At 41.6% G+C, this 24,397-nt stretch overlaps 2 protein-coding genes across 2 annotated transcripts; both read left to right on the top strand.

Annotated features, from left to right (window-relative positions):
* Window positions 1-29: 29 nt before the first annotated feature.
* LOC128404238 (vomeronasal type-2 receptor 26-like) lies at window positions 30-11,992 on the top strand. The gene is made up of 6 exons (XM_053369731.1): window positions 30-148; window positions 5,728-6,019; window positions 6,285-7,127; window positions 8,819-9,046; window positions 9,452-9,578; window positions 11,097-11,992. Exons 1-6 carry the CDS (start codon window positions 30-32, stop codon window positions 11,990-11,992), a joined length of 2,505 nt encoding a protein of 834 aa, XP_053225706.1.
* Window positions 11,993-17,859: 5,867 nt separating this feature from the next.
* LOC128404237 (vomeronasal type-2 receptor 26-like) lies at window positions 17,860-23,362 on the top strand. The gene is made up of 4 exons (XM_053369730.1): window positions 17,860-18,687; window positions 19,026-19,227; window positions 20,089-20,232; window positions 22,461-23,362. The coding sequence occupies exons 1-4, from the start codon at window positions 17,860-17,862 to the stop codon at window positions 23,360-23,362; spliced, it is 2,076 nt and encodes a 691-aa protein (XP_053225705.1).
* The last annotated feature ends 1,035 nt before the right edge of the window (window positions 23,363-24,397 follow it).

Here is a 24,397-nt window from a genome sequence, read left to right as displayed (position 1 = left end):
CTATTTAGAATCACAGATTCTATGAGACAATGAGGACAACATGTTTATCTGATCTCGGCAGGTCTTCTGTGGTCTTCATCACGTGGACAGCAAGAGAGGCATCAGCTTGTAATGACCAAGAGCAACTGAAAAGCCCACCAGAAAACAAGTGAGCCTGGGATAAGACTAATCAACCACAAATGACTTCTTTGCAAAGTCTACATAAAAGGTCTCATATTTAGAAGGTTTTAAAGAAAGAAATACTTTTGGAAATCCAGGTGAAAACTTCAGTGGCCATTGAGTAAACAGTATGGTTAGCTAAGAGTTAAATATCCTAGTAAGAAACACATTGGGTTGCATCCAAAGTTAGTAATGCTTAGAGCAGACCCATTTACATTAATGCAATAACTAATTTAGGTACATGAATTCAATGGGTCTACTCTGAGTATGACTAATGTTGGATACAACCCATAGTAGCAGGCACCAGTAACATGTAGTTAATTCACTAGATTTGCAGTCTGGAGAATAATCAAGATGTGCATCTACCGAGCATATCGATAGATCCACCATCCTGCTGAATCACGCAATGAGAGCATTAATTGTTGGCTTTGACGATGAGAGTGTCCTGGTGCTTAATGAAGGTGCAAAGCACCAAAGCTGTGATGAAGGAAAACGAAAGAGCCAAAGTGGCCAGACTGATCCCCAAAGGCTCTGTATAAGACAAGAAACTGATGCATTTTGGAATGCACAAATCCTGTTCTAGGTCTGGGTAATGATCTTGTGGACATAGAAAGCAGTCGTCCATACTGTTTTTGTCGTCCAAACTGTCGTACTGTTTTTGGGGGACAGGAGGCGGGCAGGTGTGGAGGATTCCCTCGTCCTGAATGGGGTAACTGTGCCCCTGAAGGACCAAGTGCGCAGCCTGGGAGTCATTTTGGACTCACAGCTGTCCATGGAGGCACAGGTCAAATCTGTGTCCAGGGCAGCTGTTTACCAGCTCCATCTGGTACGTAGGCTGAGACCCTATCTGCCTGCGGACTGTCTCGCCAGAGTGTTGCATGCTCTGGTTATCTCCCGCTTGGACTACTGCAATGCACTCTACGTGGGGCTACCTTTGAAGGTGACTCAGAAACTACAACTAATCCAGAATGCGGCAGCTAGACTGGTGACTGGGGGCGGCCGCCGAGACCATATAACACCGGTCTTGAAAGACCTACATTGGCTCCCAGTACGTTTCCCAGCACAATTCAAAGTGTTGGTGCTGACCTTTAAAGCCCTAAACAGCCTCGGTCCAGTATACCTGAAGGAGCGTCTCCACCCCCATCGTTCTGCCTGGACACTGAGGTCCAGCGCCGAGGGCCTTCTGGTGGTTCCCTCATTGCGAGAAGCAAAGCTACAGGGAACCAGGCAGAGGGCCTTCTCGATGGTGGCACCCGCCCTGTGGAATGCCCTCCTACCAGATGTCAAAGAGAAAAACAACTACCAGACTTTTAGAAGACATCTGAAGGCAGCCCTGTTTAGGGAAGCTTCTAATGTTTGATGCATTATGGTATTTTAATATTTTTTTGGAAGCCGCCCAGAGTGGCTGGGGAGGCCCAGCCAGATGGGCGGGGTATAAATAATAAATTATTATTATTATTATTATTATTATTATTATTATTATTATTATTATTATATCTGAAAAAGAAATGTTTGGTTTCTGTACATGGCAGCGTTATGTGCACTAAAATTATCAAGACCAGCATTACAACGATATGAATGAGACTTTACAGTATTAGTATTAGTATTAACCACAGGTGGTTAGACTGGATGGCTCTTGGGAGTCGAGTTTGGGAGCAGGAAAGAGGATGCTCAGCATTGTGCCCTAATACAGTATTGTGCTCCCTAACTGGGGCTGGCTGTCCTAGGTATTTGGGAGAGAGCTCTTACTCCCTTGCTATTCAAGACACTATTTTATCTGGACCTGACTGTCAGGGGAGAAAACCCAGAATTAAATATAAATTACTAACGGATTCCAAAGAAAGAGGGGGATTCTCTGTGCCAGGTTTAAAAATTTATTTTGAAGTTGCTGCACTTTGTTGGATTAAAGACTGGATAAAATTAGAAGATACAGACTTATTAGACTTGGAGGGATTCGATAATGTGTTTGGTTGGCATGCATATTTGTGGTATGATAAGGTAAAAGCCCATAAAGCATTTAAAAAGCATATAATTAGGAAATCATTGTATAATGTTTGGATAAAATACAAAGACCTTTTAGAAAGAAAGACGCCCGGACGGCTTTCACCAATGGAGGCAAAGGCCCAGAAAAAATTAAATATGGATACCAAATGGTTGAGATATTATGATTTATTAATAGAGGAGGAGGAAGGTTATAAATTAAAACCATTTGAGCAAATTAAAGATAAGCTAAATTGGCTACATTACCACCAGATTAATGAATTGTATAAATTGGATAAGAGAAATGGTTTTGCCTTGGAAAAATCTAAGTTGGAGACGGAGTTGTTGGATACTGAAGGTAAAAATTATCTAAAATGTACAAGCTTTTGCTGGAGTGGCATACTAAAGATGAACAAGTTAAATCTGTGATGATAGATTGGGCAAGAGATTTAGGACATAATATAATGTTTGAAGACTGGGAAAGATTGTGGAAGAAAGGGGTCAAGTTCACTGCATGTACTTTGTTAAAGGAAAATATTATGAAGATGATGTATAGATGGTATTTGACTCCTGTAAAATTAGCAAAGATGTATCACAATTGTGATAATATATGTTGGAAATGTAAAGAGAAGGAAGGAACATTCTTTCATATGTGGTGGATCTGCCCCAAGGTGAAAGACTTCTGGGGAAAGATTTATAATGAATTGAAAAAAATGTTGAAATATACATTTATAAAGAAACCAGAGGCCTTTCTTCTTGGAATAACAGGTTTGGAAATGCCCAAGAAAGATGTTAAACTATTTTTGTATGCCACAACTGTGGCTCGTATTTTGTTAGCTAAAAAGTGGAAAATCCAAGAAATACCAACAGTAGAAGAATGGCAGATGAAGATGATGGACTTTTTGGAGCTAGCCAACCTAACCGGAAGAGTCCGAGACCAGAAGGAGGAGGAATACCACGAGGAATGGAATAAATTTAATGATTATTTAGTTAAATGTGTTAAGCTAAACTAATCGGAAATAGCTTCCAGATATTTAATGGGCTTAGGATTGTATTTATGTTAACTGATAAAATAATGTGTTTAATACTATAAGGAGAAGATTTAAAGATGTTAATGTTCAATTTAAAGTGTATAAAAATTGGGTTTTGGAAAACCGTTATAAGGATTTGCAATGAAATTCAACTAAGGGGAAATGAGGAAGTCGCTTTACAAAGTTAATAACTGTTATTTTTAATAAGGTTATGATTTATGTTTGTTATTTTGTTGTTTTGTGTTTTTGTTTGTCGTTAATATTGTAAAAATCAATAAAAATTTTGAATATATATATATATATATATATATATATATATATATATATATATATCTGGACCTGACTGTCAGATTGCATTTCTTGGTACGGAAAGTATTGATCTGATGTGTAGAGATATTTCCTATTCTAATTAATTCAAGAGGTTTCTGGGAGCTTCTCTGTGTGAAAGAAGCAAGCAGAAGATTTGGGATGTTTGGGTTATTCCTTCAGAGAAACTAAGTACAGCTGGCTTAGACTTGTTCTGTTATTTCTTCTGTCACGGTCATGCTGACTATAATAAGAGATCAGAAGGAGCCTGGGTTTCACCTTCTCTTTCTATCTCTTCAGGTGCAGTGTTCTGTATATAGGGTTGAGGTTTAGTCTTATTTTAATTTATTGTAAATTTAAATTAAGTCTTCTGCAACTGGAATTCTTATGGACTGCCCCAATCCTGACTGTATTGTATTTGTGACCACTAAGCTCATTTGCCTTCAGTAGCAGTAAAGCTCTGCTGGATGAAATATTAATTGCCTCTGGTCTATTTTGGGGGAATCCTGCAATTTGTGTAAGTTTCCACTCCATGGGCCAGTTAACCCATTGCTATTTCTACATCCATCCAGACCTTCCTGAGCCCAAAGTTTTTGCCTGATCCACAATGGAACAGAGAAGGTTCTTGTCAAGAGGGAGAAAACATGTTTTGTTCACTGCAGGTGGTGTCACAAAGAGTGCAATGCTCCAGGGACTGTGAAACACACAATTATCTCAATTCACTGTGATTCACTCTTCCTTTGGCAATATCCACATGGCATTTTGAAGTCCATAGACCATAAAGAAAATTCAGAATCCTTATAAAATGCAACCCCAGTGCCAATGAGAACTGTTCTACCTAGAGATCAGAGCTGGGGCAGCAATAGGTGCTAAAATAGTCTGACAGTGGATGGTGGTAATGAGCCTAGATAGAACATGGTGATTTAGAGTTAAGAGAAGAAGGTTTTCATCACAAAATGTTAGTGTTGTTCTTGTTGCTGCTACTCATAGTGTTCCCTCTGTTTTGGGTACCTGCTGCCTTGTATTGTGTGACTGACCCCATTCACATCCAACACCAGTATTATCAGCCAGGGCACTTCATCATCGGTTGTATCACTTCACAGCTGCAAGCACCATCCTTCATGCCACTAAGCTTCAAGGAGAACCCACGGGAAATGCTTGTTGAGGAATATGTGTAAGAACATGATTTTTTTTATATATCTCTGAAGTGAGGGGGGAGCCCTAAGTTATAATAATCATCACAATCAGGTAACAAGGGCAACAGGGATGTTCAGAAAGCCGTCTGAACAGTGCTGGAAGGTTCCCAATGGGACTTGTGGGGCTGAAGGGAGTGTGGGGGGGTGGGAGTAGATAGAGTCAGAGTAAATGACAAGCGGAACCACTCCCTGGACTGGCTGCAAGAAGAAAGGGGGGAAGAAAATGGATTCAATTACCTTTTAAAGGCAACCCTATGTAATCCAAACCTTCTGAAACACAGACATCCTTGAAATTCGTATTATTATTTTTCTTGTGAGAATGGAAATGCCATTGTGCTTAGCATTCACTGACAACCTTCTCTGCCATAAATATCTCTAATCCACTTTTGAAGCCATCCGGGTCCATTACCATCACCACCTCCATAGTTTATGTATGTGCTGTGTGAAGAAACATCTTCTTCTGAATTTCCAACATCTTCAAAAATTCAGATTCATAAAATGTCCCCAAATTATTGTCTGTTGAGATAGAGGATATTCCCCCACCTGCTTTCTCCATGCCAGATTCAAGACATTCCAAGATCTTCAGTGCTTTTTACCTTTCCATGATAATAATGTATTTGATTTATCCTGTGTTCTACTTTTGAATTCTTACCTGATGCTCATCACAGTTTCAAATAGAAGCATATTCTTAAAAGTGGTAATTGAAACGTTTAGGGGCATGGCTTCTTAGGAAAGTGTGTGTGTTAGAAATATTATTGAGTTTAATAAAACTTGACCTCCTTCATTCTTAAATAACTTGTGGAATATATAAAGCTATGTCCTTATGCATTTTTGCTTCCCATTCTGTTTTTGGTGGAACTTGTGATTTGTTTCCTATAGCGACCTTGACATAGTCTTGCTGCAACAATTTCAGTTCTCTTTGTTTTTGACTACCTTTAGGGTACTTTTCTCCTCCTAGACTAAGTATACCTGTCTTGTGTGTGGATTATGCTGCACCAGATACTCCAGCAACAGCAGGTGAGTCCATCACGTTCATCATCTTTCTCTTGTTTCAGCACAGTACCCAAATACTACCAGCATGTCCTTTCCTTAGTCTTTGCTGTGAAGGAGGTCAATCAGAACCCCAAGATTTTACCCAATATCACTTTGGGGTTCCAGATCTATGACAGCTACCTCAATGCAAGGATGACTTATCAGAATACTTTGAATCTTCTGTTTCGCCAGAAGAGGACTGTCCCCAACTACAAGTGTGGTGTTGAGAAGAACCTGATTGCTGTCATTGGGGGCCTTGGCCCTGAGACTTCTTTCCACATGGCCTCCATCTTGGGCCTTTATAAGATTCTCCAGGTAAGAAGAGTGTGGACGGAATTAAGATTCCACAGCTATTGCATATGATTCAGACTTAATATATAATCTCAGGGCAAAATCATTGCAGGAGATCTTGGAGTCCTTACCATACCCCAGTTGCAAAGGTGGTTCTGACCTGTCAAATGAACTACGGGAATAGCCCAGGTCTCTGTCTCTCCTGTTGCTGCAGCCTGATGTACTTAATAATATGTTTGATTATTCAAAGATACCTGGTGATTTAAAAGAACCCTCTTCTCTTCTCTAGGTCACCTATTCTTCATTTAATCCAGTGGTGAGTGACAAAGACCACATTTCTTCCTTATACCAAATGGCCCCCAGTGAAGGACATCAATACACTGGGATTGTCCAGCTTCTTCTGTTTTTCCAGTGGAAGTGGGTTGGAATCCTTGTCACAGATGATGATCAAGGTGAAACATTTGTGAAAAAGTTGACACACCAGCTGTCCCTAAATGACATGTGTATAGCTGTCGCTGAAAGAATGCCAAACCCCAATGACTTTCTTGATCCTTCTCAGATGTTTAATGACTTTCAGAATAAGGCCAGGTCCCTAAGCGAAACAAATGTGGTTGTATTTGTTGTAACTGCAGACACTAACACCAGGACATGTCTGCAGTGGTTGCTAATGGTAGGTGGGATGCTCAATTTGAGGCCTATAAACAAGGTGTGGGTTTTCACCGCTGATTGGGATTTCTCTACGGAAACATTTCACAGAGATCTGGATATTCAAAGCTTCCATGGTGCCTTATCCTTTGCCATTCATTCCAATGAGGCTGAGGGGTTCCACAATTTTCTCCTGAACCTCAATCCTCACTCTGATGCTGATGACTTTCTCAGGCTCTTCTGGGAACAGGCCTTTGGCTGTAAGTTTCTAGATGTGGATTTGGACCAAACCTGCACAGGTGAAGAGAAACTGGAGAGTCTTCCTGGGATTTTTTTTGAAATGCAAATGACCAGCCAAAGCTACAGCGTCTACAATGCTGTCTATGCTGTGGCACATGCTTTGCATGCCATGTGTGTATCCAGAACAAAAAATGGACAGGGGATGCTTGGAAACTATGTGGGATCTCATGCGCCACAACATTTTCAGGTAAGGTCTAGCATGAAAAACAGATCAATTCTCAACTGAATAGGCTATCATTCCATGACTGGAGCCCCGCCCCCCCATTATAGGCAGCAGCCAGGAAATGCCAGACTAATTCTCTGTCTTCTGCTAGTGCTTTTAAATTGTCAACTAGCATAAAGGTTCCTCTGGCAATTGTTGAAATCCATCTGTGTTGAGAAACATTGGAGTGATCCATGTGACGGTCACCTCCAGGCTTGACTACTGTAATTCGCTCTACGCGGGGCTGCCCTTGAAGCTGTCCCAGAAACTCCAGCGGGTGCAGAATGCTGCAGCGAGGCTCCTCACGGGGTCTCTGCCACGGGAGCATATTCACCCAGTGCTTTTCAAGCTGCACTGGCTCCCGGTGGAGTACAGGGTCAGATTTAAGGTGCTGCTTTTGACCTTTAAAGCCCTTCATGGCCTAGGACCTTCATACCTACGGGAGCGCCTCTCCTGGTATGCCCCACGGAGAGCCTCAAGGTCCATAAATAGCAACACCCTAGTGGTCCCAGGCCCTAAGGAAGTCAGATTAGCCTCAACCAGAGCCAGGGCCTTTTCAACACTGGCTCCGACCTGGTGGAACGCTCTGCCTCATGAGACCAGGGCCCTGCAGGATCTGATTTCTTTCTGCAGGGCCTGTAAGATAGAGTTGTTCTGCCTGGCCTTTGGCTTGGAGCCAATTTGATTCCCTCCCTCCCTCCCTCCCTCTCTTTCTTTTTTCTTTTCCTTCTCCTCCTGCGATGAGGCATTTTAATGAGGCATTTTAATATTTTAATGTTTCAATATTTTAATGTTGTATTTTAATTTTGTTTTAAGTTGTAATCATTCAGCTTGTTTTTATTATTGCTTGTTAGCCGCCCTGAGCCCGGCCTTGGCTGGGGAGGGCGGGGTATAAATAAAAAATTATTATTATTATTATTATTAGTGTGCCTCCAGGGTTAAGTCAAACTGTGGCATTAGCAGCATCGCGGTGACCTCCACAGGGTGCAAGCCTGGGCAGTGTGTCTGGAGGTCCTGGGCTGCTCCATCAACAAGACCCACCCTTGACCTCACTGATACTGATTTCCAAAGGAAAGCAGAGCAATATGGCACCAACTTGGCTGCACAAAATTCTGGAAGGAGACATTCAAGGTGCCACCCAACCATCTTATTGACTCTACCCTGGATTTGTGTAGGGTTTACTCCTTGGCCTTTTCTTCTCCCAAATATATGCATCCTGTTTACAGTCTTTTTGTGTTCTATGATCTCCTTCAGCCTGTGGCAGCACTTTCTCGGTCTCTCATACATGAAGTTATGAGATAAATGGAAGTGTATGTCTGTCTGTGGGGATGTGAGAGTGTCAGTTTAAACTTCATAAACTTCTTTTTTAAAGTAATTTGTGAAACTGGTGGTAGTACTGTCTTCTTTGGTAGATTCATCAAGACAGTGGCTTTGTGGAGGTGTCTTTGCTGTTCCCTTTCCAAAGTCCCAGGAAGGAAGGAAAATGGGGTTATAGTGGCAACAACTTGCCATTACTGGTGTTCTCCTTGAGAAACAAGTAAAAACCACATGGCTAAGGAATTTCCCTTCACTAGCCAGAGAAGTTTCAAGAAATACTGTGAGTTTATCCCAGCATGAGAAAACAGAATCTTTGTTGTGTGTTCTCTGTTTCCTCCTAATCTCCTGTTCCTCTGCAGCTTCAACCTTTCCTGAAGAATATCTTCTTTAACAACAGCGCTGGGGACACTGCGTTTTTTAATGAGAACCATGAGCTAGAAGGTGGATTTGATATCATCAACTGGGTGACTTTCCACAATAAGTCCTTCTTAAGAGTGAAAGTTGGGGAAATGGATCCCCAAGCTCCACTGGGCAAAGATTTCTGCATTAATGAGAAGATCATTACATGGCACCAAAGTTTTAACCAGGTAGCACCCAATTGCAACTTCTGTTGTCCATTGGGAGATATTTGTCGGATTTGTTTTATAATCATTTACATCCTGTTAGATGAGTTTGTCACTGTAGTGATTCTGGTTCCCAGGGTTCAACACCCTGCAGTTTCTCATCTTGACAAAAATATTCTAAAAGAGGAAACATATATCAAGGGATCCATGGGCTTGCGTACCTTCTTTCCTTTATCCACTCACTAGCAGAAGTTCAGGACATTTGTGTCTTGGCTTTAATATGCACAGATCTTGGTGATTGGCACCACCAACTTGCATCTGAAACAAACATCTTATGCCTTATTTCAGTAGAGCCCCCTGTTGATGAAAAGTCAAAGAGCAACTGAGAGCACAGCAGAATACATGCAATGCCTTCTTTTTCTTGGTTAGGTGGTTCCCCTGGCCTTGTGTAATGACCCCTGCCATCCAGGTTACAGCAGACAAAGGAAAGAAGGGGAACCGTTTTGTTGCTATGATTGTGCTCCGTGTCCAGAAGGGAAGGTTTCAAACCAGACAGGTAGGAAACAACATGTTCTGAATACCTGTGATGGAGTTGGCTATGTCAAAAGGGAGATATGTACATCTCAGAAAGCATAATGCTCTGTTGTGGTTGCTGTGCAAGAAGGAGCTGACAAACACCCTGATTTATGAACAGCTAATAAACATCTTAGGGACACGGGTGGCACGGGGGGTTAAACCACATAGCCTAGGACTTGCTGATCAGAAGGTTGGCGGTTTGAATCCCTGCACGGGGTGAGCTCCCGTTGCTCGGTCCCTGCTCCTGCCAACCTAGCAGTTCAAAAGCATGCCAGTGCAAGTAGATAAATAGGTATCGCTCCAGCGGGAAGGTAATCAGCGTTTCCGTGCGCTGCTCTGGTCCGCCAGAAGTGGCTTAGTCATGCTGGCCACATGACCTGGAAGCTGTGCGCCGGCTCCCTCGGCCAATAAAGTGAGATGAGCACCGCAACCCCAGAGTCGGTCACGACTTGACCTAATGGTCAGGGGTCCTTTACCTTTACCTAATAAACATCTATTCTGCTTACGCCCATGCCCATAAACTTCAGGGATTGCTACCACAGCTTACTTAATCACCAAAGATTTAGCACTGTCAGTTCAAGAGTAATGTGCTTTTTATAACCATACAGGTGTGTTGACTAGATTATACCAACAGCATTAGTCTTCTGTTGATGTTAAGCTGTCTTTCTGGGCAACCTTTTGCTTTGCTTTCTAGGAAATGCTTTCTATATTGTTCAAGGAAACTTCCTTTCTTAGGTCCCCTTCTACTGCAAAACATAGTTTTGATAAATAATATTTCTCCATCCAGATTCCTTGAAAGGGTTTACCTGTCTGAGGAGCCCAAGCTTGTGCCCAGAGTGGTCACTTGAGTGCTGGAAACACAGCAAAAAGAATGCGAGAGACACACCAAAACTTTAATCATATGCATGTGTAAATACAGATAAACCCTTTGAGGTTTATGGAGCTTATCATCTAAACAGTGTGTATCAGACTTTAGCTACTGGATGTTAAGTCTGATTTAATTAACCACTGGAAAGAAACCTAAGTACTCAAAAAATAACTTAGAGAGCCAGCGTGGTGTAGTGGTTAAGAGTGGTGGACTCGTAATCTGGTGAACCGGGTTTGATTCCCTGCTCCTCCACATGTAGCTGCTGGGTGACCTTGGGCTAGTCACACTTCTTTGAAGTCTCTCAGCCCCACTCACCTCACAGAGTGTTTGTTGTGGGGGAGGAAGGGAAAGGAGGGAAAGAAGACTGTTAGCTGCTTCGAGACTCTTTAGTGTAGTGATAAAGCAGGATATCAAATCCAAACTCTTCTTCTTACTTTAAAGACAAAACAGGTTAATAGTCTAAAGGTTTTCTGGAAAAGATAATGTTTTGTATTTCGTATACTGTAAATTGCATTGAAACGTAGTACAACAGCATTCAAAGTTTCCTGATCCTTTACCATAAATAATTGTACCTCAGCAAGACCCAAAACTATGTATCTGGAAGCCTGATATATTTATTCCCCCTTCAAGATATAGGTGATTGCTTACACTGCCAAGAAAATCAGTATCCTAACAAAGAGAAAAGCCAATGCCTTCCCAAAAGAGAAAACTTCCTGTCTTATGGAGAAACTTTTGGCATCGGCTTGGCTCTTTTGGCTCTGGCTCTGTCTGCAACCACAGCCTTGGTGCTTGGAATCATCATCAAAAACCGGAACACTCCCATTGTCAAAGCCAACAACCGGAATCTCACCTACACGCTGCTCGTCTCCCTCCTGCTCTGCTTCCTCTGCTCCTTGCTTTTCATTGGCCAGCCTCAGACATGGACCTGCACTGTGAGACAAACTGCTTTCGGGATCATCTTCTCAGTAGCCATTTCTTCTGTCTTGGCCAAAACCCTCACTGTGGTTCTGGCTTTCATGGCCACCAAGCCAGGATCCAAAATGAGGAAATGGGTGGGGAAAAGATTTTCCATCTCTATCGTTCTTGGCTGCTCCTTTATCCAAGCAAGTATTTGTATAGTCTGGCTATGTAGCGACCCTCCTTTCCCAGATCGGGACATGCACTCTCTGCCCGAAGAAATCATCGTGGAATGCAATGAAGGCTCGGCCAACATGTTCTACTATGTTCTTGGTTACATGGGACTGCTGGCTCTTGTCAGCTTCATTGTGGCTTTCTTTGCTCGGAAGCTGCCGGACGTTTTCAACGAAGCCAAATTCATCACTTTCAGCATGTTGGTGTTTTGCAGTGTTTGGGTGTCTTTTGTTCCAACTTATCTAAGCACCAAAGGGGAAAACCTGGTGGCTGTGGAGATCTTCTCCATCTTGGCCTCCAGTGCTGGGATACTGAGCTGTATCTTTTCCCCTAAATGTTATATAATTATCTTGAGACCTGAACTGAACAAGAAGGAGCAGCTAAAAAGAAAGTAAAAATTTAACATTTGATTATATTTCCCTAGCAAAATCTAAAATGGTTTAGTAGGCTGGAATTTTCATCCCAAAATGTATATGCTTATTTTATTAAGTGTTCACTAATGTTACAGTTTTGATACCGACCTGCCTGCTGCCTACCAAGGAAAGAATGACATCCATCACGAGCTGTTCAGCACACACTTTTTCTTCAGGGCATACCACTCTTCCATCATAAACTGAGATCCAGTTATTCAGCCCTAATGCCTCGCCTCAGATGCCATTGCTAGGTCCTCAACAAGGACACTAAACAAGGCCAGAGATGAGTGCATGAGTGCCATCAAAATACTGCTGGTACCATCTGGATCTCTCATTCCTTGTTTTTCTGATACCAGGCGTGATTGAGGTTCTTACTCTGAGAATCTTTGTAAGCTACTTTCAAAAAATAATGAATATGTAAATAAATATTTTATGGAATGTTCCTCTTCAGAACATGTTAATGGAAATAGGTGCAGGAAGCTGCCACTAAGATCATGCTTTTAAGGGAGCCAGGTCCATCAACTTTACCATGCTGGTCTTTTGCGGTTTTTGGCTATCCTTTGTTCCTACATACCTGAGAACATGAGGAAAATACATGGCAGCTCTCCATCTTGGCTTCCAGTGCTGGATTATTCTTTCCACCAAAATGCTACATTTGGTGAGACCTGGGTTGAACAACATAGAGCAGCTAATACAAAGAAAACTATAAATAGCAGAAGAGATCCTTTATGAAAGCTACTTAATTCAATGATAGCAGAGAATAATGATTTTATGGCAAAAATGATTCTTTGACCCCAAATCCTACCTGATTGTTGCAATACCTGAGTTGAACAGCAAAAAGTACTTAATAATATTGATATTTGTGGTTTCCTTTAGGTTGTCATTATTCTACCTAGGATTATGAAAGAAGTATAAATCAAGGCAGGAGGATGTGAAGGAATCAAATTATATTCAGGATTTTTGTGTTATGTTTTGGCCTTATGAAACAGCTACTTTTGGTTTTTTCTGCTTTTCTGCTGAGGCCTGGCTCTTTCACTAGGCAGGCTTAGGGAACTGCCTCAGGTGGAGGGGCTGCTTAGATGTCTCCTTTGGTTTCTGCCCCCCACCCAAATTACTCTCCCAGGGCTTCCCAGGACACCCGCTCTATTCTCCTTTTTATTTATTGACATTATAAACAATCCAAAAATGCAAAATTATATCGTACACCAAACAAGCAATAAATAACAGGAAAAAGAAATGGTGGCACACCAATATAAATCACGACATCCATATTCCCCAAGCTGACAAGGATGGTGAACACAGATCAAATTCGGAAGCATAGGAAATAAAATCCCACCAGATGATATAGAAACATGGTGGGTCCTTCATTCCCCTAGAAACATGCTGTTTATGTCTGTGTGTGTGTGTTGATTTTTTTCAGCAGAAGCTAAATTCCATAAGTTATTACACCATGCAGCCCAATGCACACTTGCCGAGACAAGATCAAATCACGTAGTACCTCTGGAGTAGAAACCCAGTCCATCAGAATGAGTGAGATCTTTTCCAGAACAGGCTGCCTATCTCATTCCTGGACATAGGAACAAGCAAACCACAGCACTTCTGTCTTGTCAGTTTTCAGCTTATTGGCTTTCATTGAGCCCATTATGACACTTGCAGACCATGAGGGATTTTTCTCTACGCAACACCCTTCCTAACCCTGATGAGACCTCTCTGCCCTTTTTTATTCATTTTCATTTGTGGCCCTAGTGAAACAGTGCTGGTGGAGAGTTTCCCATATACATCAAGAAGAATGCCATGCATAGAACGGCTCAGATATCTGTTTGATATCTGAAGGGGAGTTGCATTCCCTATGGGTTGTACCCAACTAAGTTCGATTCGGAGTGACTCCATTGAAAACAATGAACCTATGTTGATCATATTCACCATCTAAAATAAGTCTAGTAGGGCTAGCATTGGGTCCAAGCCCATTCTCCCTACATCGGACATAGTTTGGTATAGTCTCCCTGTTCCCAAAACCCATGAAGAAGTACTGCACAGCATAGGTTGTTCATTCAATATTGCAGGGGGCACAGAATGTAGGATTGAATTAGCAGAGAAAGCATTAATTTTTGCAAATAAGTGATTAAAAATGAATTATTTTATTATTATTTTTCTCACATAGGGTATTCATCACTAAGAATTAGTATTTTTATATTTATGTTTAATGTTTTGTCCTAAGGGGAAGGGAAGACGAATTGTAGCACTGACATTTTTATCCCAAGCAAGCTCTGCCTCCTAAAAGATTCGATATTGGGAGTCATTGTAGCTCAGCCTAAATCCCCCTTCTCTGTCATGCTGGTGCAGCTAGAAGGGATCAGGCAGATCTGCTGAATTGTGAAGTTCTGAGACCTTAGAGAGCAAATCTTTGGAATAGTGTGAGCTGTTTCATAAGGGGACAGGTGGTCTTGCATGCTAGTAGAACCCCCTTCATTAAAAGTTTCTAAGCAGATGATGGATAACCAGTTTTGCAGGACCGTGTGGCAGAGTTGGACTAGGTGATCGTTTAGGTAAAATTCCATGATCTGACAAATATTTTTCTGGCAGGAGTTTTGCTCCTGTTGATGCATAACAGCATCCAAAAACACTGCAGAAATCATTATCTACTCTGCAATTATCAAAATGTCTATAATCTGCCCAGAGTGCCAGTAGCCTTTTAGAAGTGAATAAAAAAAGGTATTGATAAAAAGACTGAAATGATGATAAGGAAACCCAATGTTCCACAGACAGCTAAGATTAGGGGGAAGAGAGAGGCAGGTCTCTATCATTTGGATAATTCCTCCACTCACCCACATGTATAGGACAAGTCTGAATATTGTGTTGTCAATTAGAATTCAAGACACACTTCTGAAAAACAGCTGAGCTTAATGGTTAGGCAAAGGTAATAAGTCCATGTGAGAATTACATTCCCAGAGTCTTCAGCAATTTAAATCATCTTTTAATCAGGGCAGTGGCTTGTTTTATACGTATAGAGAGAGGAATTTGCACATGTATTGGGATGCTGCTGCTTCTGCTTCTGCTGCTTCCGAACATGGTGTGCTATGTGCATGCTGTTAAGTGCACCAGAAATAATCCTGAAGATGTTCCACACGAGTGGCACCAGTCGGGTGATTTCCTCATCAGTGGGATAGTGTCTCAGCTGTCAAATCCTGTGTTCTCCATAGTTTCCTTCAACCAATACCCTTCTCAACACTCCCTGATTAAGTCCCCAGTGTAAGCAAAAGTTTTCATTTTTAATTTAGAAGGTCTGTATATCGGCATGAATAATTGTTTTTTTAACTTGGTTTTTAAAAGAAATATTAAAGGTTGAGAAAAGGACATTGTCCAACATATGTGTAATTAGGCTGTGCTTGTACTGGAAATATTAGCCTTATATTATCTATTTGCTCTCTATTCTGGCTCTGGTGCATAGGTGCTCAGTCTGCCCATTTTAGAAGGGGACTGTGAGGAAGCTTTCCATCGCACCAATAGGGGACTGTGAGGAAGCTTTCCATCGCACCCATTCAAAAATATTTGTCAACATAATCTTGTAGTTTGGGAGATGACAAATTGGAGTCTGAGGGCCACATCTTATGTACGTTTCAAGAAAGAGGGTAATAGAAAGCTGCCTTAAATTGAGTCAAACCAATGGTCAATCTATTAATTATTCTCTGCAGCAAAATGAAATTTGATAGAAGAGACATAGCAAGAGAATGCCCCCCCATCCCTCAAGAGTACGGCTGCAATCCTATATACATTATCTGAGGATAAGCTTTGCTGTAATTAGTGGGACTTATGTATGAGTAAACATGCATAGGATTGGGCAGTGATTGGGAGGTTTCAGAATGAGTGACTGGTATGTGTGGGAGTGGGAGAGAAGGAAAGGAAAAGTCAATGGAGGGAGGGAGGGAGGGAGAAGGGGACTGTTCTTACCTGTCCCAATCCCTTCTGTCTCCTTCACCCACTAAATACCTCTCAGTACAGTCCATCCTACCCTGTTAAATGCTTTTTAGCCTTCTTATTCTTCTATACCAGCCCAAAGTACAGGAAGGGGAATGAAAATATCACATATCATGGAGAAGAAAGAAGACAGTCTCAGAAAGTCTCAGCCCCCCAGGAGAGAAGCTGCTGCAAGCTCCACAACTGGCTTTCCTGAATAGAGGAGATGCTGGTTTCATCCTGCACAGCATTTGATAGGAATATGTGTGAGGCCCTCAGCCCAAAGTTCTTACTTCACTCATTGGCAGGGACTTAGTGCATCCAAGCTAGGCTAGTTCATTTCACAGAAATTGTGGTGGAAGCACAAGTCTAAAGCCACCGAGAGCCAGTGTGGTGTAGTGGTGAGTGTCTGACTGGGACATGGGAGACCAAGGTTTGAATCTCCAATGAGTGACCTTGGGTCAGTGCCTGCCTCTCAGCCTAATCTACATCCCTGGGCTGTTGTAGGGATTAACTGGAGAAGGGATTTTGAGCTCCTTGGGGGGAAAGTGAGATATAGGTTGTTGTTGCTATAAGACCATGAGACAATCTTTTGAAGCATAAGCCTTGATTCCACCATGAAACAGCAAGTCCCTTTATCTGCAGCATGGTGACCAAGTTCTACCAGCACATCCTTGCTCTGGTGTTTGCTGTTGATGAGATCAATGAGAATCCCAGGATCTTGCCCAATGTCACCCTCGGGTTCCACATCTATGACAGCTATACTGATTCAAGGAGGACTTACCGCACCACTTTGGACCTGCTCTTTAAATCACACCAGTTTGTCCCTAACTACAAATGTGGCACCCAGGAAAATGTAATAGGAGTAATTGGAGGACTTAGTTCTGATACCTCTTCCTGCATGGCAGATATCTTGGGTCTTTTCAAGATTCCACAGGTAGGATCTGAGTACTGGAGCACAGAGGCTTTCCTCTCACCTCCCCCATAATTCACTTTTCTACTCTTTCCAGCAGTAATTTGATGAAGTGTAAAGCTAGAACGGTGTAATGGGAAGAAGAATTAACTGAAATTTGCATTCATTACTATCCAAGGATGTGCATGAGAGGTGTGTAGGTTTAAAATGATTTGTGTTTCATTTGTAGAGAGGAGAATTATTTGAGGTGTGTTAGAAGGAGAGGGGCTGATCACCTTGGGGAATTACAGCAGCACCATCTCAAGAACCCTAGAACCCCAAAGCCAGAAGAACCTCCCTTCTCTCTGCCTTTCCTCCACATACACTCATTCCTTTGAAGTCTACTGCAAAGCAGATTGTAGTCAAACCACTTGTAAATGACTTTGAGGAGGATGGCTTATAGTGTCTATAAGCTGATGCCCCAACAACAACAGGAATATTTTCTTTAAAAGAAGTTAGCTCAGAATGAGAGGAACGGGTTTCAATAAACATCTCATTTAGAGTGTATGTTGACCAAAATTGTCAAGAGTGTCATGAGTGCCTACATTAAGAGGGTTGTGTAGTTTTCTTAGTGTGAGTAAAAGGTGGAGGAACCTGTCCAAACAGAAGGAAACTGGGCATAGAATCATATAATCTTAGACTTGGAAGGGACCCCAAGCGTCAACCAGTCCAACCCCCTGAGATGCAGGAATCTCAGCTGAAGCCTCAATGACAGATGGCCATCCAATCTCTGCTTAAAACCCTCCAAGGAAGGAGAGCCCACCACCTCTTGTGGAAGTCTGTTCCATTGCTGTATAGAATTCCACTGCCTGTATAGACTCCCACTAATTTGAAATTTGGGAAAATAATTAGCTCCTCTTCCAACTCTTATTTTTTAAAGATTTCATATGGCTCATTTGAGCCAGCAGTGAAGAATCAAGTCAAGTTCCCTTCCTTTTACCGCATGGTACCCAGTGAAGCTCTGCAATACCGAGGAATTATTCAGTTACTTCTTCACTTCAAGTGGAAATGGGTTGGGCTCTATGCTATAGATAATGAAGGTGGAGACCGATTCCTACAGACCATGGAGGAAATGCTTTTGCAGAATGGAATCTGTTCAGCATTCACAGAAAGAGCTCAAACGCACCTGCTCTTCTCTGACAGCATACAGGAGATGCTCCACCACAAACAAAATACTTTGCCAGTATTCATGAGAAGCAAAGCCAATGCAGTTGTTATATATGGAGAAAGTGGCTCTATTACATGGTTGGGAGCACTTATAGGGGTAATCAAGATAAGTCAAATACTAATTCCGCAAAATAAGAGGCTCTCTACAGCAAAAGTGTGGATTACAACAGCCCAAATAGATTTCACATTATACCCCGTTCAGGCAATTACTGATTTAGACAGACACATGTTCCATGGTGCTATCTCCTTCACAATTCATTCAAAGGAAATAGAAGACTTCCAAAAGTTTCTTCAGTTTGTAAATCCTTCATGGGCAAATGAAGACGGATTTATCAACGTTTTCTGGGAGCAAGCATTCAGTTGTTCATTATCCAACTCATCAGCTGTGTCTGCATTCATCTACGGCAGATGTACTGGAGAGGAGATGCTAGAGAGCCTTCCTGCCCCTTATTTTGAAATGAGCATGACTGGCCACAGCTACAGCATTTATAACGCCGTCTATGCTTTGGCGCATGCCTTACATATCTTACAATCAGCTGGGCTGAAACGCAGTGCAAGGGAGTCCAGCAACAGAATGGTTCCTCAGAATGTGGAGCCCTGGCAGGTAAGGTTTCCTCATCTCCAATGTCAACTGTCATTATATAGGTTCTGGACAATTTCCTGGACCCAATATCCATGGTGTGACCAACCAGGTTCCTGATCTACAGGATATTTCTATCAAGCTTCTATTTTCTCAGTTTTCTTAAGTCTTCTTCCAAATACTGATCCCATATAACCATGATTTTCCAGACTTATTTCTCCGCCACAGTTGAATTTTATACCCTTTCATGATTTGTTACTGCTTTGCTGCTTCTGCAAGTAAATTATTATCCATGATGAATCGTAATGACTTGTAACCATATAGGAAAATGACCTTCAGGTCCTCGTTCTCTTCCCACCCAGCTCCACTCAATCCTTCACAAGATCTCACTCAACAACACTGCTGGAGATGCAATTGCACTGGATGAGCATGGAGAATTAGCAGCCGGATTTGACATTACAAACTTGGTCACATTCCCAAATAAATCGTATGTCAGAGTCCAAGTAGGGAGGCTGGATCCTTCTGGCAAAGAGCTCACCATTGATGAGGACAGAATTGAATGGCACCGAGGCTTGACTCAGGTGAGGATAACAGGTGTGTGTCAACACTGGTGGTCATTCAGCAATATGCGAGGGGAATGGACATAACCAAAACACTAAATGGCTCTCTTAGCATAATAAATAGTCAAATGTGAAATTCATTGGGACCTCATCGTGAAAGGCAGGCGAATTATAACAGTAATGATAATACAGTGGCACCTTGGTTTGCAACCGTTTTGGATTACAACAACGTCAAACCCTGAAGTGTGTGTCCCTTTTTTTGGATTACAACCAATTTTTTGGAGGCCCCATTGGTGAAAGTGTGCCTTGAGTTACAACCTGTTTTGGTTTACAACCAGACCTCCACAATGGATTATGGTTGTAAACCAAGGTATCACTGTAATACAAATAGGATAAAATGTTTTATTAGAGGGTAAATTGATATATGGAGGTTGAGTATTTCATTGAAGGCAAGGAATCATTTTATGAACTACCTTTTCCTATACACACATATCTGATTCTTAAACAAACCATTATGATGAAAAATGCAATATTTAGAGGCATTAAGTCAGCACATCTTTAACCAAAGAGAGTCCTTGGCTTTCAGATAATGCATAATACTGACTGTTCTGTGACTGTGTGAAATCCCTGAGGGAAATCTCTAGTTAGTGATGTGGGATTGAATGTTAAACTATTTGATTCATTGATCAGGCTAAGTATGCAAATTCGAATCTGTCTTTGTATGATACTTAACAGAGCAGATATTCCTACTACTTATTGCATACCTGTGTACTTACAGCTTTTGCATTCTGTATCACTTGCACTCCTGTTTGCTGGTTGATTATCTGATAGAATATGAAAAAAGATGAATTCAAGCTAAACCGTTCCTATATATTTGGGCAGGTGCCACCTCTTTCAGTATGTAATGACATCTGCCGCCCTGGTTATGGGAAGAAAAAGAAGGAGGGGAAGACCTTTTGCTGCTATGCTTGTGCTCCTTGTCCTGATGGGATGATCTCAAATGAGAAGGGTAGGATATGCTATGTTGTAAAAGATCAAGAGATGCATTTTATCGGAGTAAAATGTGGGCAACTCTTTTGCAAGTTCATTCTCATTAACATAGTGGCCATTTTTAAATTATGGCATTATGCATGGATTCCCATTTTTACATAGACACAACAATCTAATTGATATTTTGTTTTAATCATACCAAGGAATATATCAACAGCTCAGTGAATGATACATTAAGTTCTCAGATACCTCTGATAGCGCAGGCATTGTTCTTGTGATCTTGAACGCATGAATGGAACTTTGAGTAGCTGTAATTGTGGAAGAAAGATTAAAGATGATGTTTGAAGTCATACTCGAAAATGAAGAGCTTGAGAGATTTCTGGGGTTTCAATGAGCAGCTATTTTGTAAACATCTTTGGAGGCATCTACAATGCACGTAAAAAGAAATTCCCACCTTCTAGTACCAGTCCCTGTCAGAACAATGAAGTGGAGGTTTGGTCTTCCTTATCAGTCCTTTCCAGTCAACCATCCCTGCATCAGAGATTGTGGCTAGTTTTACCCTTCATAGCCCTCACATTGATATGACAGGGAAGGCCTACCAATTTAATCCGTCTCTAGGGGTCTTAGTTTTCTGTGGGTGAGTTAGGCATGCAACATCGTGCATACACTGAGAGTTTTGGGGAAAGATTTTGAGCTCCACAATGTAGGTAGGAGTATAGGAATATCAACTGATTGCCATACCCATCGGAAGAAAGATGGGAACTTGTTATGTGTACAAGAACAGGAAGGACATAATACATGGACAAGAAAAAGAAGTATAGGGATATAGCAGAGAGTCATATTCAACTAAATCATTGTGGTAGTGGCAGCAATGATTGTCACAAGCGCAAGGAAACTTCCCCCCTCTTCTGTCCCCATTTGCCCCTGAACTCTCCCCAAAACTGATCTGGAGATCCAACTGATTCTGTTAGACAAGAAGTCATGCTTGCACTGATAGAATGATCTTCTTAGCACTACATTGAAAACAACCCATAATATTTAGTTCCTCCCCACCCCCCCAAAATGAAACAACAAGAAGAAATACTTTGCTTCTCAAAATCAAAAGGTGGGCTTGTAATATTTTAAGGCTTCGGAGGAGAAACTTCTTCAGCCCAAATTCAACCTTCTAGGAAAACAGGCTACTGTTGGGTAGGGGCAGAGAGAGTAGTCAAATGGTTATGATCTACACCCTGTGGGTTAATTTCAGGCCATATTAAATGCCTAGCTTTGCACACAAACTATTCCCAGGCACCTGTCAATCGGCCAACTACACAAGAAAGAGGCAGCATCACAGTTTGACAACACATTCCAGCCACACAAAAGGACTAGGGCAAGGAGCATGGTCTGGACAGAGTCCCAATGTCAAGAAAGGGATGGGGAATCACATTTCAATCCCAGGCATACTGCTCCCAATGCTTGTCTTAAGCCTTACTATTTCAACATAATATTAAGACTCATTTTGAATTAAAATATTATTAGAAATTAGATTCATTATCAACAAGTTTTTGATTTTTATCTCCAATTCATATTTAGTCTATGTTCTATGCATTTTGAATCTGGTTTTATTTCTATTTGTCTATCCCGTGATCTCCTCTTCTGTGCAGCAAAAAAGACCCTTAGTCAGACTTTCCTCTTGTCCCTAAATAAATGCTGGTTGCAAAATCACTTCCTTCCCGACCATAATGTGAGACTGGGGCATACAGCACACACTTCAGTTATTTCCATATGTTTACTTAAATGTCTCTTTATTAAGGATAATAAAAAAATAATTTTCAGATACCTTGAAAGCAAAGTGTGTTTTGTACGTCTTATTGGAATTATGAAAGTCAGACTAGATGCCCATGAAATAAAACATCAGGAGATGAATTGACTGTTGGTTTTTAAAAAAAAAAAATGAAAATGAGGCAGTTTGGAGAGAGATCAATGTGACAGTCCCAATACACCTTTCTTAGTTGACTCCTACAATTTTGAACTACTGCCAGAATGATTGTCTCATTTCATTGAACAGTGCTTTTTATTTTAAGAATAACTTTGTTGAACACCACAAGGAGAAAACCATATTTCAATCAGTTATGATCCATGACGTTTCTACTTGATGCAGTTTGGGCAGAAGAATTTGAAACACTCCATGAGTAAAAACACAAGATAGGCATCTGTTCTTGAGCACGAACCATTCTGGTTCTTACATTATCATGCATTCTTTTTCAGATGAAGAAACATGTGTCAGTTGTCCGGAAGACCAATATCCAAACAGAGGCCAGGATCAATGCATTCCTAAGATGCCAAACTTCCTGGCATTTGGTGACACTTTGGCCATTGTTTCAACTTCCTCTGCACTATTGTTGTCTCTGCTCACAGCTGCGGTGCTCGGCATCTTCATTAAGCACCGGGACACTGCCATAGTCAAAGCCAACAACAGAAGTCTCACCTACATTCTCCTCATCTCCCTCCTCTTCTGCTTCCTCTGCTCCTTGATGTTCATTGGGAAACCTAATGAGGCGACTTGCCTTCTCCGACAAACTGCTTTTGGTATCATCTTCTGTGTGTCCATCTCTAGTATCCTGGCCAAAACTGCATCTGTGCTTTTAGCCTTCATGGTCACCAAACCAGGATCTAGGATGAGGAAATGGGTGGGGAAACGATCGGCTTATTCCATCATTCTGTCCTGCTCCCACATCCAAGTGGGGATCTGCGCTCTCTGGCTGGCGATGTTTCCCCCCTTTCCAGATAGAGATACACATGCAATGATGGATCAAATTGTGCTCTTATGTAACGAAGGGTCGGTCACTATGTTCTACTGCGTCTTGGGGTTTATGGGCTTCCTGGCCATTGTTTGTTTCACTGTAGCTTTCATAGCCAGGAAGTTACCTGACAGCTTTAATGAAGCCAAGTTCATCACCTTCAGCATGTTGGTCTTCTGCAGTGTTTGGCTGACCTTCATTCCAACTTACCTGAGCACAAGAGGAAAAGACATGGTGGTAGTGGAGATCTTCTCCATACTGGCTTCCAGTGCTGGGTTACTGGGCTGCATCTTTACCCCTAAATGCTACATCATTGTGGTGAGACCTGAGCTGAACAACAAAGAACATCTAATAGTTAAAAAGAAATAAATGAGATAAAGTACACATAAATTTATCCCTCGCACAACAGATATCCCTCTCCCCTCCCCATATATAATGGTTAAAATGGGAAACATTATTCCTGAGCTGTAAGTGTGAATTTGGTGGTTGCCACTGTTGAGTGATGTGCCCTTCAATATGCAATAAAAAGATACAATGCCTCTATGAAATCATCCTCATCTCTCTTTCCAGCTAAAGCCTGAGCTTCCTTGGTCAATTTTTCTGAAAGTGCTATGATTCACACTTTCTGTTACCACATTGACATTTGCAAGTGTTCACACATGTGCTTGCATGCACACACACGTTGGAAAATAATAATAATTGCCAAACCAAAGTATTCTCAAAACCCCTCTTTTAGAAATAGGATATATATTGGCCACTTTCCAGTCCTCAGGTGCTGAGGCTGATCTGAAAAGTTGTCCATGATTGCTCAGCTGGAAATATGCCAGTGCAAGTTCCTCACCCTGATTCATCCAGAGCTCATCCTGGTTAATTTAAAGTAGATTAATTTATGCTGGTGTAAATAAAATGAAATAAACAAATAAACCCCATTAGTGTTCTGGGGGTGAGGCGAACATGGCAGGGCAAAGAGAGACATCTGTTTCAAATCCCACTCAGTTGGGTCATAGTACCTAGGGCCTGATCATGAAAATTTAGGCTTACACTCATTTATCAGTTTAGTTGGCGGTCACCCCTCCCAGAAGCTCCAGAATGGTTTGGAATAGGGATAGTTTATGTCATCTTGAATTATGCTGGTTTCTATATTTAGGGTTGCTCTGTCCAAGGTGTATTGTGGCACTGACATTTCTAGGCCATTTCTAGGCCACCACTTCTTTGATGATTTGTAGAATCATATACTAATGGATTAACTGGGATTTCCTTGTAGCTTCATCATCTGACATTATGTAACACCAGAATCAACCAGATCCATCTGCTAAATGTGGCACATCAGGAAGATATTTCTGATGGCAAAAACTACTGGGGCAATAGCCTTCCTCAGAGGGGGGTAGACTTTCCTTTCTTAGG

The sequence above is a fragment of the Podarcis raffonei genome, chromosome 16, assembly GCF_027172205.1.
Source record: "Podarcis raffonei isolate rPodRaf1 chromosome 16, rPodRaf1.pri, whole genome shotgun sequence".
Taxonomy (NCBI): domain Eukaryota; kingdom Metazoa; phylum Chordata; class Lepidosauria; order Squamata; family Lacertidae; genus Podarcis; species Podarcis raffonei.
This window is presented reverse-complemented; position numbering and strand designations above follow the sequence as displayed.

Coding starts and splice junctions, on each gene's coding strand:
- LOC128404238 (XM_053369731.1), top strand. CDS start 30: ATGAGGACAACATGTTTATCTGATCTCGGCAGGTCTTCTGTGGTCTTC. Junction 7,128..8,818: donor ATGCGCCACAACATTTTCAG/GTAAGGTCTAGC, acceptor GTTCCTCTGCAG/CTTCAACCTTTCCTGAAGAA. Junction 9,047..9,451: donor GGCACCAAAGTTTTAACCAG/GTAGCACCCAAT, acceptor TTTCTTGGTTAG/GTGGTTCCCCTGGCCTTGTG.
- LOC128404237 (XM_053369730.1), top strand. CDS start 17,860: ATGGTACCCAGTGAAGCTCTGCAATACCGAGGAATTATTCAGTTACTT. Junction 18,688..19,025: donor AGAATGTGGAGCCCTGGCAG/GTAAGGTTTCCT, acceptor CTTCCCACCCAG/CTCCACTCAATCCTTCACAA. Junction 20,233..22,460: donor GATGATCTCAAATGAGAAGG/GTAGGATATGCT, acceptor ATTCTTTTTCAG/ATGAAGAAACATGTGTCAGT.